The sequence below is a fragment of the Podarcis melisellensis genome (genome assembly GCF_964234715.1).
Source record: "Podarcis melisellensis genome assembly, chromosome: 4".
Lineage (NCBI taxonomy): Eukaryota > Metazoa > Chordata > Lepidosauria > Squamata > Lacertidae > Podarcis > Podarcis melisellensis.
In genome coordinates, this window is record NC_138531.1 from 91,529,531 (window position 1) to 91,545,724 (window position 16,194).

The 16,194-nt window shown below is 42.4% G+C and overlaps 1 protein-coding gene across 8 annotated transcripts in view; it reads left to right on the top strand.

Annotated features, from left to right (window-relative positions):
• The first annotated feature begins 4,861 nt into the window (after positions 1 to 4,861).
• The window catches only part of PICALM (phosphatidylinositol binding clathrin assembly protein), a 64,358-nt gene continuing 53,025 nt past the window's right edge, over positions 4,862 to 16,194 (top strand). For 5 of the 8 annotated variants that reach the window (XM_081909789.1, XM_081909791.1, XM_081909788.1 and 2 more), the window contains exon 1: positions 4,864 to 5,452. In XM_081909789.1, the coding sequence (XP_081765915.1) occupies positions 5,323 to 5,452 (130 nt within the window). In that variant the 5' untranslated portion in view covers positions 4,864 to 5,322. Of the gene's footprint in view, positions 5,453 to 16,194 lie in introns of all 8 variants that reach the window. The other 3 variants (XM_081909787.1, XM_081909793.1, XM_081909790.1) reach the window with 2 other exon arrangements.

Below are 16,194 nucleotides of genomic sequence, written 5' to 3' on the forward strand. Positions count from 1 at the left end.
GTTAAAATTAAAAAGGGGGGAAGGGGCAAAAGACTAGCAGCAAGCCTAATTTGCCAAATAAGATTGGATCGCGACGAAGGAAATAAAATACCCCTTTCCATTCCAGGCTTTATAAAGCCTATCTAATAATGGAAAACGGTTTGCTAAGATTGTGAATGGCTTTTGTGTCTTCAAAATGCAGTCATTAGTTTCTGGCCATTAGCAACTGTCAATAATACTTAGCATTTATATTATAGTCCATTCCAAGTGTCCCAAGTGCCTCTCATACATTATCTCCGTAATCCTTCAAACAGCCCAATGCCATTAACATCTTCCTCCTCCACATAATATGCTCCTCTCAGTGATGTAATTCAGGCTAATATTTTCTGGAAGAGGACAAACAGAGAATGTTGTCGTGACTTTCCCTACCCTCAGGTTTTATAGGTATTTTTGATAATGTGTTTCAGTAGCCAGCTATGTGTTGGCACATTATCTGGTCATTTGAATCACCCCAAGGCTAGACATTATCAACTGGTCAAGACAAGAAGGCTCTGGACACATTGCCGACTTAAAACACAGCTATATTTTTCTTTTGCTCAATTTGGATTGAAGTTATAATTACTAACAAGATGAAAGATGAAAAGAACTTTTTTAATAATTCCAGTGGCACCTTTAAGGTCAACTAAAAATAAGCTTTCAAGGTATGAGCTTTTGTGTGTAATACACATTTCGTCAGATACTCTGAAGCGGAAGTCGCTTCAACCTTATGACTGTTGATGACTGTTATGGCAGTCGGTTCCACAGGGAAGGGCAAGGGATTTTTAAAAGGGATAGATGACCAAAATTAGCTTTAGTATGTATAATGGGACATGAATCCAATTTATTATTTCAATAAATAATAAATTATTATTATTATTATTATTATTATTATTATTATTATTATTATTCAGACCAGGCCTCTCCATAGTTTTTAGTTTGGTAATGAGTTGTAATTTAGCAACTTCTCTTTCAAGTGTATTTCTAAAATGCTTTTGCAATAAGACAGCTACTTTAAGATCTTGTATAGATTGTCCTGGGAGATTGAAGAGTTCTCCTATTAGTTTCTCTGCTTTGTGATTCCTAATCATAGTTGTCAACTTTCCCCCCTTTTTAAGGGAAATCCTATTCGGAATAAGAGAATTTCCCTTAAAAAAATGGGGAAATGTTGACAGCTATGTTCCTGATGTCAGATTTATGCCCATTTATCCTTCCCAAAAGGGACGTGGGTAGCGCTGTGGGTTAAACCACAGAGCCTAGAGCTTGCCTATCAGAAGGTCGGCGGTTCGAATCCCCACAACGGGGTGAGCTCCCGTTGCTCGGTCCCTGCTCCTGCCAACCTAGCAGCTCAAAAGCACGCCAAAGTGCAAGTAGATAAATAGGTACTGCTCCGGCGGGAAGGTAAACGGCGTTTTCGTGCGCTGCTCTGGTTTGCCAGAAGCAGCTTAGTCCTGCTGGCCACATGACCTGGAAGCTGTATGCTGGCTCCCTCGGCCAATAAAGCAAGATGAGCACCGCAACCCCAGAGTTGGTCACAACTGGACATAATGGTCAGGGGTCCCTTTACCTTTTATCCTTCCCAAACTATTGGTGGGAGTGCACCGGATGCAGCGTAAATTACAGGTCTCATCAGTGCTGCACATTTTAAAATCCCAATTGGGTTTAAATATACTGGGAAAGGGTCGTCCATCTTGCCCATACTTTAGTCTCAAGCTACTCATGGACATAACTGCAAGAAGAAACCTAGTACAGAATGTATGGGGCCTGGTAGGGGAAAACAAGGAGCATAATAAGATGCAGAAGATGAGGGAGAGCCAACAAAGGCATCTGGAAATGGGCTTGGTCATGGTTAAAGTAGCAGCTGAGGATAATAGATAGCAATGACAGTTCTTTGGATTGTCTGATTGCAGCCAAGTGAGTGCATGGAAGGTTCCTGAGCTTGTTACAGCAGCATCTTCACATTTTCTGAGGTGTTGGCCACCCGTACATTCTAGCTAACAACTCTGTATCGGAAGGGGGGGGGGAATCTAAGTTGTTTCAGCCTTCATGCAGCTTTCCGCTTTCAGCACTGAAATGTCCTCTTTTTCAGAGCTTCAAGTTTCATAGACCTTTGCAGTTGCCCACAGAACTGTGCTGCTCAGATGCAACACACATGACCCATTAATCCCCATTAGGATGATTCATGCCGAACAAGTCTTCGCTTGGATAGTTTACCACATGGATATAATCTTTTATCATGTGGTGGATGTTTGTCATATTATGTGGTGATTCAGTTAGGGTTTTTGTCCTTAGGTCATGAGTTTTGCTGTGGTGTCTGCAACATGCTGGTTCAAAATCCTGGTCAAGTCCATACAGTATTTGTAATCCAAAGTACAGTCGGGAGTAAGTTGAACTGAAATCAATACGGCTTACTCTCAGGTAAGCAGGGCTAAGAATGGAGCCTTAGATGGGAAAGCCAGACACAGTTCAAATCCCTGCTCAACCATGAAGCTCCCTTTGAAACTATAGGTTTCTACACCATACATTTAAAGCTCATGGCTTCTCCCAGAGAATCTTGGGAATTGTATGTCTGTGAAGAATAAACTTCAATTCTGGGATTCTTTGTGGGAAACCATGTGCTCTAAATGCTCTCACAATGTAGGGTTGCCATATTTTGAAGAGCAAAAAAAAGGGACACATTTGCCGACTTTTCACTATGGACCTCTCTGATGACTCTTTTTACGTACCCATGAGGAAAGGACATATCCTGGAAAAAGAGGACATATGGCAACCCTATGACTTAATGATGGTATGGATGTGACCATGCTTGCTTGCCTGCATGCATACATATTGGACATGCAGACACAGGGGTCTGTGATGATCCACTGAGGGGGGCTCATTGCCCTGCCCCACTCATTAATGATCGGTCTTAAGAGCAGGGAGGGGTGATTTACATCCTCATTATTGGGCACCAGAGCTACCCATACATTCCCCCCCCTTGCTACCACCAAAAATTAGTCAAATCTTGAAAGGAAGGAATTTACTTAGAGGAGCAGGGATTAGTCACCCATGCCATAGAGCATGGACATATGGAAGAAGCTGTTCTGTTAAGTATTGGGGGAAATAGTGAGGTAAAGATGAGCTCCAGGAATCACAAGAATATCCACCCAGTTATGTTCCATCTTCACTGGCTGTCAATACACATCAGGCTTTGAGTCAAGGTGCTAATGCTTAACTATGAAACCTTGAGACGACTAAAGTCCCACACATCTCAGAAAATCTCTCCTTATGCATCAACTCTAAGGCTGTATACACATTACTGACTCAAACCACAGCTAGCTTGTTCTTTTTTCCTTTTTTTTAATAATAATTTTTATTGGTTTTATAATTTAGTTTTACATTTTCAAATAAGAAAAATACAGCCCAAAAGTATAGAATTCTCTGAATTCTCACTTCCATCCTCCCTTTCGAGGGGTCCACTAGTGATAATTTTCAGTGCATATCATATTATGCTCCATACTGTATATCCATAAATCTTTATTTTTTCCTATAGTTTTTTTTAACATTGCATTATTTCAATCCTGCTAATGTTTTTAACTTTTTACAGTGTTCTGTCAAATATATTACAAATTTTTCCCAGTCTTTGTCAAAGTTTTTATCATCCTTATTCCTGATTTTCAGTCATTTTGGCCATCTCAGTATAGTCAGGTCGTGTTTTTTCCCCAACTTGGGTCAAAGCTGCTTTGCAGGGAAATGCAGCAAAATGTAGAATTTGATTAAAAATGAAAGGATAGACATGGGTTGTGTTCAATGTCATGTGTGTACACCATTTCTCAAACCAGCGAAACGGTTGATGGAGCTGAGTATGTTTAGCCATGGAAAAGAGGAGACTGGGAGGACATATGTAAAGGACTGACACATGGAAGACAGAGGAAACTTCTTTTTTTCTTTCTCAGGATGGTAGGACCTGAACTTTAAGATACAAGAAAGGAGATTCCGACTAAACATCAGGGAGAACTTTTTGACATTAAGAGCCATTTTACAGTGGAAAGGAGGTTTGAGGACAATCTACTATGAGTTGGTGGATCTTGCTGGTGAAGACAGGCGAGTTATTGCTGCTGACTGAGGTGGCTGAGTGTGTCACACTCTTTTGAGTCAGGACCACTGTAGATTTTGGCCATCTGTCATGGATTCTCCAGTTGAGATTCCTGCATTGCAGGAGATTGGACCAGATGAGCCCATGAAAAGGTACCAATATTATGTTTTACCAATAAAAGAAAAAATCACCCCAATAAATTCAACCCCGCTTCCTCCATAATCCCTCATGAGCCACGTCATCATCGCTTTGAATGCGGTAATTTCTGCAGGTGCTTGTGTACTTCGCCTAGAGTCCAAAGTATAGGGCGGGTTGCCAGCAGAACAACAATATGGGAGGCAAGCCAGGCACGTATGGCGACAGGCCTATCTTTCCCCCTTTTTGGCGGGAATACACCGAGGCCGAGATTTTCCCTCAAGCCCTGCGACGGTTACGAGTCTCCCCCCGCCCACTCGCTCAGACCGTTGGTGACCGTTGCCGATGAAAAAGAGAACGGGGGGGGCGGGGGAGGAAAGAGCGCGTCGCGCGGCAACTCCCGAGCGATTTCGTCACCGCGTTCCTGCTTGTTACGCGGGAGAGGGGCGGGGGCAAGAAAGACGCATTGCCGCGGGGTGGGTGCGGGGAGGCGGGCCGGGCGGCGAGGGGGAAGAGCGGCGGCGGCGATGGAATGTCACGTGGCAGGGGCGGAGGGGGTGTGGCCCTAATTTTTTTTAAAGAGCATGTCACGTGGCTAGGCGAGGGGGGGGGCGGGCGGGCGATAGAAGGGAGGGTGGGGAGAGAGAGAAAGAGAGTAAGAGCGTCACGTGATGCCGGAGGCCCGGAAAGCTCTGAGGTGGAGCTGAGCGTCTCCTCCGTCCGCCATTTTCCTGCGGCGACCAGCTGTGCATGTGTGCGTGAGGGAAGGAGAAGGGAGGCTTACGGTGGTGGCGGCGGCGGCGGCGGCCGAGCGGCAGGCCGCGGTAGTGGTCGAGGCCGAGGAGGCGGGGAAGGAGGAGGAAAGAGGAAGGAGGAGAAGCCTCTTCCCGGGTGACAGGCCCGGCCCTTCCGAAGGCGGAGCGCTGCCGGGCGTCCTCAGCGGCCGCGGCGGCGTTGTTGAGTCCAGCCGGGACCGCCCTCCTTTCCTCCCTCCCTCCCTCCTTCCTTCCTTCTCCTTCTCCTCCTCCTTTCCCCGTCCCTGCTTCGCCAGCCTGGTTGAGGAATAGCAGCGGAGTGTCTCTGAATCCGGCACCGCCATGTCTGGGCAGAGCCTGACCGACCGCATCACGGCGGCGCAGCACAGCGTGACCGGCTCGGCCGTGTCCAAGACCGTCTGCAAGGCCACCACGCACGAGGTGATGGGCCCCAAGAAGAAGCACCTGGACTGTGAGTCGAGACGGACTTCTCCTCGCTCTTTCTCTCTCTCTCCGTTTCTCCCTCCCCTCCCCCGCCCCGACCTTCGCCATTCTCGCTGTCGCCTTCTCTGCCCTCCCCGAGCAGCTCGCTGCCCGTCCAGGCCCGGTTTTATTCGCCGGCCAAATACTGTACTTGGATTGCAGTTTCTGTGCTTTGCTACAATATCTCAACGTAGGAACGAACCCCCCCCCCCTTTTTCTACTCCCACTTTTCCACCATCCCCTCTGAAATGAGAGATGAAACGAGACGGCACCCTCTTCTGGTTTTTACTCATTTCATTTATTTAGCCTTTTAGATGCTTGGTCTCCAAGCGACATACATACATACACACACGCGCGCACACACACACACACATATATATATATATATATATATATAGTACATAGATACACCCAAACACTCACTCTATCATAAGGGAATAAAAAGGAGATCATATGGTACATTAATCTATCAAGTAACATGACACTTAAGAAATGTGTTCAGTTCTGCACAGCATCACCTCCCTCCCCAGTTTTAATTTTTACTTTTTTTCTATGAAGCTTTATACCCCTCTTTTCCCAGAGTGTTTGGCACCCTCTCATCTTAAATTAAGGAACCTGTTACCTCACAGTGTGATTTTGGCCAGTTTGGAATATACGTGTAATTGGTTTAGAAAGTAAGGGTCTATCAGTGGCTTTTAGCCGAATGGTTGCTGGCACTCAAAAGTGGGGAATGGTGATTGTCTTCATGCAGGCTTCCTGGACTAGATTGGATTTTGGTTGGACCTAGTAAGACACATGTTGTGTTCTTCAACTTTGGTCCCCAATCTTTCAGTGGTTTTCTACTGTGTCATCTCTTAAAACGTTTTTGATCTGTTGGGAATCACATCATTGTATTCTCTTGATACTCCCCCCCCCTGCAAAAGTACAGTGTCTACTGTAACCATGCCAAACCATTGAATTGTTAGTTGATCTCCTCCAGATGTTTAACCAGTGAAACTTCAATATTAGTACCATTTTAGCCTATTGAAAGAAGTATAAGAATTAACGATTTAATTAGCTACAGCTGCTGCTTGTTTTCTGGCTATTTTTATTCTTCCTATTATAATGGTTTGTCAGAAACAGTATAGCTGCTGCTGATAGTAACAATAATAACTCATTTACTGAATTGGTTAACTATTAGACTAATCTACCAATCAAACCAATTAAAGTTTCAGTACAACCATTATCCTTAGGCATTTTTTTCCAGTGTGACACTGAGTAGTTCACCACTTCCTTTATGAAACTTGCCTTTGTTATTTGATATGCTACATCTTTCCCTTGGCACTGTAATCTTCCCCCTAACTGATAAAAGAAGCACACCTCCTGATATTTGAAATGTCTCAAACCTGCCTTCATTCTCCTGATAGTCTCTGTATATGTAATTTGAGCCTGTCTCCATTACCTTGTTACTTATTTCAGGTTTCTCTTTCCATTGTACCCCTTGTCTAGTGTATAAATCAGGGATAGCGAACCTGTAGCCTTCCAGATGTTACTGGATTACACTTCCTATCATTTGTGGTCATTGGCCATGCTGACTGGGCTGATGGGAACTGATCCAACAACTTCTGAGGAGTCATTTCTCATTACTGCTATAGAACGTGACTTTGGCAGCAACCAGTTACTACTGCTTCTGTGGCCTAGCTGCTCATCTTCAGGAAATTCTGCTCAGAAGAGGAACTGACACCATCTACTTCTGCATTGAAGTTACATTCTATCAAGATTTTAAATGTTGAAGTACATAAGTAAAGCAATTGTATCTTTAGCTTTGACAGCTTTCTGAGAATTTCTAAGTTGCAGTTTAGAAAAATAACCTTCTTGCCAGGGCTACTTGCAGAAAATTCTCAGAATGTTTGAGTTTTGCAGACTGTATATGTCTAAGTAGACATGTATGTCTCTGTACATACATGAGAGATATCACCAGTAGTTGGGAGCCTCTTAAATTGATTCTTCTGTACCCCGGTTGAAGTGAGAAAGGTTTGGGGAAATGACTGCTTAGAAGTTGGAATGATGTTTATGCCATCTCGGCACCTTTTGTTAAAGCTTGAAATATGGTCATGTTAATCTATTGCGACCAAATAAACACTTAAGCACTTGAGAGTCCAGCTGTGTGATCCACTGTTTGTCTTCAAATGTCTCCATACTCAAGCAGCTTAATAAGGGACTACTAGCTTGTGACCCTTCAGATGTTCTTGCGCCTGAGCTTCCATCATACCTGACCTTTGGTCATGCAGGCTAAAAGTAATAGGAGCAGGAATTCAGTAACATCTTGAGGGTTACAGGTTAGCCACCCTGAAAATGTGTAGCCATCCATTTTGCGGGGTGGATTGAAGCAGTGGAATTTCACTTTGAGTCTGGCACCTCACCCATTGATAATTCTGGCTGCCTCTAATGTGAGATCCCCAAGGAAAAAGCTAATATGTAGTATCCCCAAAGGCATCCCTGCAAGCATCTTCTTTGTATTCCTTGCCTATCATAGATTCATAAAGTTGTGAATGCCGCTTTAAGGTACTTGGTTCCTATTTTGAGGGTCCTGTCATTTGTTTCATTTCCTACTTTGTAATATGATGGAAATGTCTATGCACTTTTTAAGTTACAAGTTTGCATAGTGAAAATAAGTTTGAAGTCTTCTGTTTCTTAATGGGTGTGTGGGCTCAGTATTGAAGTAAGTGGGTTGCATGTGACTGATGGGAATCTTAACATTATGAAGCTCTTAATAGTCTGATATCACCAGGCTTTGAGCAGCACCATAATGGAAGTAATTTTTAATTCTGCTGTATTATCAGGACTGTTGTGTTTTGTATGTTTATGAAATTGTCCTATGGATGTAGAACCTGATAGTGGGTGCAAATCTTGGTACCCACTTTGATTTTTTTTTTTTTTAAAAAGGTGAGCTTTCTGTGCTCAAGTTGCAACCAAACACTTTTATTCTATTTTCCTCTGATTCCTTGTTCATTACCCCCCCCAGACCAGATTCTTATGAAAAAGAGTGCTTACGTGAAAATATATTAGTTTCACTATTTAGGTTTTTTTGGCAGTTTAAAAAATACATAGTCAGAATTACCATTGACATTAAAGGCTGATGGAACAGCTTGGAGAGGTTCCATGCATGCTCTTACATATGGTTTGAGAAGATTTTTTAATGCGCATCTGAACAGCAGGTGCATGATATGTTCTTTGAAATTTTCCTGTAGAAATCTCCTGATGGCAGATGAAAACAAACATCCTTATCTGCCTAGAAGAGTGATCTGCAGCTGTAGAGAGTTCCAGCTGGTTTCTTATCACTTGTCCTACAGATGTTTCAAAGCCTGGTCTCTGCTTTAAAGCTTTTGAAGGGGGGGTGGAGTTAGCTTGCTGCACCTTGCCAGTTTTAGAAGTAGAGGACAAATTGTTGGGTTTATTCTTTTATGTTTGACAAGCAGGTTGAGTACTCAAGTTTGTGGTTCTGATTTGGAAAGATTGCACTAACACAGGCTTCCTCAAACTTGGCCCTCCAGATGTTTTGAGACTGCAATTCCCATCATCCCTGACCACTGGTCCTGCTAGCTAGGGATCATCGGAGTTGTACGCCAAAAACATCTGGGGGGCCGAGTTTGAGGAAGCCTGCACTAACAACTGTAGGTGTTGTGTGCCATAATCTCTTTGGGAGGACCTGGTGGCTTAATCTTGTTCATATGCAGTGGCATAGTATGGGGGAGCACAGGGGCGGTTGCCCTGGGCACAATGCCACTGGGTTGCAGTGGTCCCAAAAGTGTTGCATGACTGGAAAGGAGGTGGCTTCCTTTCCAATTCCTCCACTGCTGGGATGGATCACCAAATCAGATCCATGTCCTTCGCTTACAGGTGCTGTGACCACACGCTTCTCGCACAATTGCTGGCAGTGCTGGAGCACCCAGTGGGAACAAAAAGGTGGCCACATGAGCCTTGATTGGCAGTGTGTTGGCTCCTGGGTTGGACTGGCGGAGCTTCTTGTAAGCGCACTATGGAGATCTGAAGTGGCTGGTGCAGAGTGAGTTGTGGCGCCTGAGGAGCTCTAGTTGAGCGGGTTGAGTCTGCATCCAGCCCCTCCTGGGGAAGCCTGTACCTCAGAGTTTATGCTAAAAATGGGGGAGGAAGACCCATGGCAACATGCTATCCCCCTTCCCCAATTTTGCACCTTGCTCTGGGTGCTGGCAACCCACGCTGTGCCACTGTTCATATGTAACGTCTGAGCACTATATGTGATATTGAAAAGAAAATTTCAGCCAAGTCACATTGTTATGAGATGGTGGGAGAATGGCTATGCTTTCTCCTTAAGGCATGTAGTTTACTGGCTCACTATTGATTCATGACTGTGATGATGTTGTACTTTGCTTGTGGCTATACTGTAGCTTTCATTGCTTAGTGCAGCCTTTCTCATCCTGGTGATACTGATGCTCTTGACCACAGTTATCACCTTCCTGGACCATTGGCCATACTTTCTGGAGCTGATGGGAGTTGTAATCTCAGAAATCCTGGGAGGCAACAGGTTGGGGAAGGCTGGTTTATAGTTATCTGGGGAGAGCTGGCAGATGGTTCTGTCTTCCTTTACAGAGTTGGAAGTGGAGGAGGAAGATTTAGTCTTTTTTTACACTAAAGTGTGTCATAGCAACTTCCAAAGGAAGTAGATTGCCTTTAGTCTCTTTTAGACTCTCTTAGAAAACTTGTTTGCTAGTACCCGTAAGTAGCACTAGTAATTTCCCTTTAGAAAAACTTTTAAGTACAGTATTACACAAATGAAGGCCTGGATTCTGAGTGAGGTATTCCATACTATTTAATGAATGTGTATTTTTGGTTTCTATATTTTAAAAGCATCTCTAGTAGTGTAACTGTATTAATGTGATGGTTGTTGGGTCATTCTCAATAAGGTATTGATGGTATTCTGAGGTGTAGCTCTGTCTAGGGTGACAAACAATACATGTCTCAGAAGTGTGTCTGACACAGGCTGCTAAACTATGCCATCTCAGAGGTAAATCTTAGTGTATTCCTTGGGGCTTATTCCCAGGTAGCTGGGATTAGGATTGCAGTTTTACTGGCCCAATAAAGTACCTTGCATTTATACATGTATTACTATTAAAACTACAAGGGAGGGTGCTCAGATATTTAGCTTTCAATAAAAAGCCCACATTGACTCAGATTGGTGAATTTAGTTTTCTAAGGTTCTCTTGGCAACAAAGTAAAAACTTTATGAAGGCTTTCAAAGCTGGAATCGTGGAGTTCAAGGAGAAACATCTGGGCTTATGAATGCTTTGGACTTCCAAAGCCTGATTGCACAGTGTTCTTCCTTATTTGCTCTCTGTAAGCAGCATGTGGATACTGAATGGCTAATCCCTTAACTGACAACATTCATTTGATACTAGAAGTATTCCAGCTTCCTAGTACAGTAATGCCTTTTACCATATGGTCTGCTGCCTCTGAAATCCTGGGATTGAAAAATTCTTCCTTTGCAATCTTCCACAATATCAAGCACCTAATTTTCCTTCCTTCCTTGCTTAAAGCATAATTAGTTGAGGAAATAAAAGTATTCTTATGTGTACATTATATGTTTAGACTGTCTTGTGTCTCAGTTGTAATTGCTTTGTGGGTTGGAGTGGAAGAGGATCTAATTCTATAGGGGAGAAAATCTCTTGTGGAGATGGTCTGGCACATACAGTCAGCCTGGCAGTGTTGTTCTCCTTTCACAGGGGTTCTTGAAAGTTGGGCCAAACCTGAATTGTGTAATTTGTACAGCTGCTCAAATTGGGATTGATTGTATAACTTCAGACCTCACACACTTTAATATTTAAATTACAACATGTGGAATTATTCCATGAAGTTTTTGGAGAGCATTTTATTTGCTGGATTTGATGCCTGTTTCCTAGAAGGCATGTGAAAACTCCTTCAAGTATAAAATAAGATTAATTGTTTCAAATTACCAATGCCAACATTCAGGAGGGAAATTGAAAAAGTTTTGTCTTATGTTAGGATTAGGTATAACCAGCTCCTAACCTGCATTACCCATCTCAGTGCAAATGAACCACTCTACAGTATATTCAAACATAAAGAGTAAAAAACAACTGTTTCAAAGTGCAATCCAAAAATTACAGCGCACACTGGAGTGTAAAGTATGAGTAGACATTGTAATCCAGCAACTGAAACTCTTCATTAGTCTAGAAAAAATATGCTGTTTCATGAAATCACAATCAAATGACATAATGTAAAACCTTTTTTGCAGACTTGGTTATTGACAAGTAAGGTAGCTTTGGCCTCAGTCCAGCTTAGTGGGGAGCATTGTTGCTGGGATGTAATTATCCTAGTTTAAAAGATTTTCTGTCTTAACAATATTGCTATTAGAATACTGTCACATGCTCTATGCTACAGGGAAAACCTGAGAGGTTGTATTGGCGAAAAGTTTTCTAATTCCTTTCAAACTTAAAACTGTGTTCCCTGATTTAATATCTCTCACTGTAAAACAGTTCTAAACTATTAATATATCTGCATGTACAATACATATAGATTTATGTTTCCTACTGAATCCTTCAATCACAGGGCTGTCATACATAATTGCTCTAGTCTGTGTTCATCACAAAAAGGCAGATTGGTCCACAGGATCTGATATCAAATCCCGTTTGAGCTGTGGACTAATTGGCAACAGACAAATCACGATCTGTCTCAGTTTCAAATCAGAAGGAGGAATAATGACCACCTTGTTGCTTTTTTTAAAGGCATGTGCAGCATTGTAAATCAAACATAGCAGTAGCTAATTTTTTCCCCCCTTCCCCAAGCAGTAGCTAATTCGAAGCTCAGGCAGCTGGTCTGTTACATCAAGAGCTTTCTGTATATACACCTCACCTGGCTCGTGCATAATATGTGGTTAAGGCATCAATATTTTTGTGTTTCTGGCTGTTCCTTTTAATATTCAAAGTACAATTTCACCTCACTTTAAAATAGCTTTCTTTGAAAGCAACCCCCTCCCCAAGCTTCCGAAAAGTTCATGATTAAGCATTCATTTCCCAATACCGAAAATGATTTGGCAGAGTATTGGGCCCAAGAGATATCATTTGAAATTGCATTGTGTAGCAAGAGGGTGGACCCTTCTGCTAGAGAAAGCAAAATTAAGTTGAAGGAGCTCAGCTGCTGTAAACACAGAGGAGAGGGGAGTGCATGAGTCAAGACTTGCTACGGCTCATGAAACGATGATCAGAATTTGTGCTGGGTATCTGTTGTAATGTGGGTGTCAAATAAAGTAACAAGATGTGCTTAATTCATTGTGGAAAATGAGGATGGTAAAATGGACCTGCAACATGCCTACTTCTATTGGGCATCTGTAAAAGAACTACATTGCTTAGTATCACCGTTGACACAATTTGTGTTGAGTCTCTCATATTTTAATCATTGGCAATTTTGAGGCTTTGCTGTGGTTTGCAGCACTGCTTTATTTTGCTTAAAATGTTGAAAATATTTTGTTCCATAAGTAAAACTAACTAAAACTTCCTATAAAATCAGTTACGACAACTAGACAGATTTTTTTCAACATCTCCCCCCTTCACCATTTTTGAAATATTCAATTAACTCTTATTATTTTAGTCAGGGTTGAAATAGACTCGGATATAATCTCAAATATTTAATTTTGTTTGATTTTCTTGTAAACTGGGTTCTGATTTTTTTTTAAAAAAATGAAAAGCAGTGTATAAGTACTTGAAATAAATTGAAAAAAATTAAAAAATGAAATTAGAATATTGTCTGATGCTATGTTAATCCAGGTATAGGAGATGAACTAATTATTTAGGTAGAAAACAATCTTATCCAACAATAGATAACTTTTGTCAGTTGCCTAGCAATAAATAAAATCTAGAATCCATCAACACTTCTTATAATGAATAAATCCCTGACAGAGTTTATATTCCTTGATTAGGCACCTGTATTGTCTTTCATGCAGCAAGGGTGTGCAGAAAAATCTGAATCCTGGATTCCTTGTTTACAGCATCTTTCAAGCCACTTGTCTACATGTGTGTTTCACTTAATACTGCATAGATAACAGACTATGTAAAGTTCCTGAGTGGTGCCCTGAGACTTGGCAAAGGGCAAACCCATTTGGCTCTGTATTCTTGGTACTTTTTGGTGGTTAAATGGACAGTACCTAGGGCATGAAGTCAGCCAAGGGTTTAGGTTAGGTTTTAGGTTTCAGCCTGCAGCCCATATTAGATTGTTACGCCATGGTACTGTAGAATCTTACACTTCTTTCGTACAGAGGTGCTTATTTCTGTTCTTGCATAGTATGTGTGCTACAATTTTAATTTGAGATCTTTTTTTGGCATGGCACTCAAGGGACAAGGAATACTTAAATGTTCCCAGCTTCTGAGCTACACCTTTCCATATTCAGGTCAGTGGTAGTCAGGCTCATAAGTACCATATTTTTCGCCCTATAGGACGCACGTAGTTTTTTTTGGGGGGGGGGAAATAAAGAAAAAATTATTCCCCCCCCCCAGCCGCGGGGGAAGCCCGAGCTTTTAGAAACGCACCTACCGTAGTTTTTAGAGGAGAAAATGATATCTGCCTGAAGCACGGGGCGCACTGCTTCAGCGCGCCCCACGCTCCGGGCAGCAGGCTGCTATCCACCTGAACAGCAACCTCAGGACAGCAGTAGAGAAAATACAGATAGGGGTCCGCCCGCCCCGTTTCTCCCTCCCTCCCTGCCTGAGCGGTAAACAACGGGGCGTGGCATGCAGGCAACTCTCCGCAAGGCGCGGGAGCCCAGCGCCAGGCTCCCGCGCCTTGCCCAGACTTCGGCATGCAGGCAACTCTCCACAAGCCCCGGGAGCCCAGCACGGGCTCCCACGGCTTGCGGATAGCTTTCTGAAGCCTGGAGAGTGAGAGGGGTCGGACCCCTCTCACTCTCCAGGCTTCAGCGAAAGCCTGCATTCGCCCCATAGGACGCACACACATTTCCCCTTCATTTTTGGAGGGGGGAAAGTGCGTCCTATGGGGAGAAAAATACGGTAATCTCATTCCAGCTTGATTAGATATTGATGATGAGCATAATGGAAACTGTAAAACCAGCACTGAAGTATTGCATTTAAATGTCAAGTGTATGCTTGTTCTCTATATGAAAACTTGGACAAAATATGTGTACTGCAGTGGCAACTACTAAAGGCAATTTTTTATTTTTTTTAAAGGAAAAATTGGGTTAAGAAAACTAGAGGCATGTTCAGGTATTTGTCTGACCATGTGATCATTTAAAGTGTGAATGCACATGCAGATGTCACCCCAATGTCCTTGTGTACCTCATGCTTCCCCGGACATCTGAAGGCAGCGCTCTTTAGGGAAGTTTTTAATACTTAATGCAGTATTGTTTTTAACACTCGATTGGGAGCCACCCAGAGTGGCTGGGGAAACTCAGCCAGATGGGTGGGATATAAATAATTAATAATAATAAAAACAATAACAACAACAACTAAATACTACTTTCTTGTTCAATAGTTGTTAGCTGTACAATGAGCAGTCCTAAAGAGTTAATGTCATGGCAAATTTTTGTTGCACTTTGGTTTAAACAAGCAGTTAAGATTTGAGTGCTTCTTATTCTATGGATACTTTATATGGGGCAGTTAAGGCATTTGCTATCTTGGATGTATGGATGCATGTTCTTTAAGACTAAAGCCTACAGACTTTTGGCTTTGACAGGTCACTGGTGGCTTTGGGTCTTCTATAATGGTGTTCTTGTTGGACCCGTGACACTGTCAATACAATTATTGAAGCCCTTAGACTCAAACAAAAACAGGATTTTCCCTGCCTTAAAAATCACCGCATTGTATGCCAACATGTGTCAGTTATACTCCATATGGATGGAACTACTTTCTGACAATTACGCTTTTCATGAAAGCAAAGCAATTTCATATTCATAATGCTCTGTCATCACTGTAATTCTTTGACTTACTGTGAAATCCTTGTTACAAATTAGATATTTCAGACTTTGTACTTTGCATGCTTGGCTAGGGCATCTGGTGGGCTACAGGTTTCCCATTCTTGACTTGGATATATTTCAGATGCTGTTGCAAAGCAAAACAGTCTACTTTATGCTTGAAATGATGGTCTGATTTACCTACTTCTGACGGAGTTCTTACCTGTTGAATACTGCTCCTGCTGGATAGTATTTTGATGCAATTCTGCAGTATGCTCAGCTAAATAAAATTATTGGGTTCTGTTGCAAAATGATGCCAAGAAGGATGCAAGGAAGGTAGCTCTGTGGGCAGAATGTGGTATCGTAACATTGGAAGCCAAGTGATGAAAGACTTGCCAATAGTATTCAGAGCAGAAGCAGCATACTGCTTGTAAAACACCTTCTTAGATTACGTTTCTGTTATAGTATGTTGGTTAATTGTAATTGGCTCCTTGAAATATGGCCACACCAAATGGCATTGTTCCAGAAACCTGCTGAATCTTAGTATGCAGAGTCGATACCATCAAGGAGGTTGTACATTGTCCTTTCTCATATGCCCATTAATCTTACCATGAAAGTATCTGTCAATGATTATTTAGGATATCTTGTTTTAAGGCTGGTTGTTTAACCTGTTGCACACTTCAGTGCTGCTGTGCAAAGCAATGGGTTAATAATGATCTTTAGGAAGAGCGATAAGTGATTGTATTAATATTGGAGGACTCCTGAGGCCCTGACGTTAAAGATTTGTGCAACAATACTTG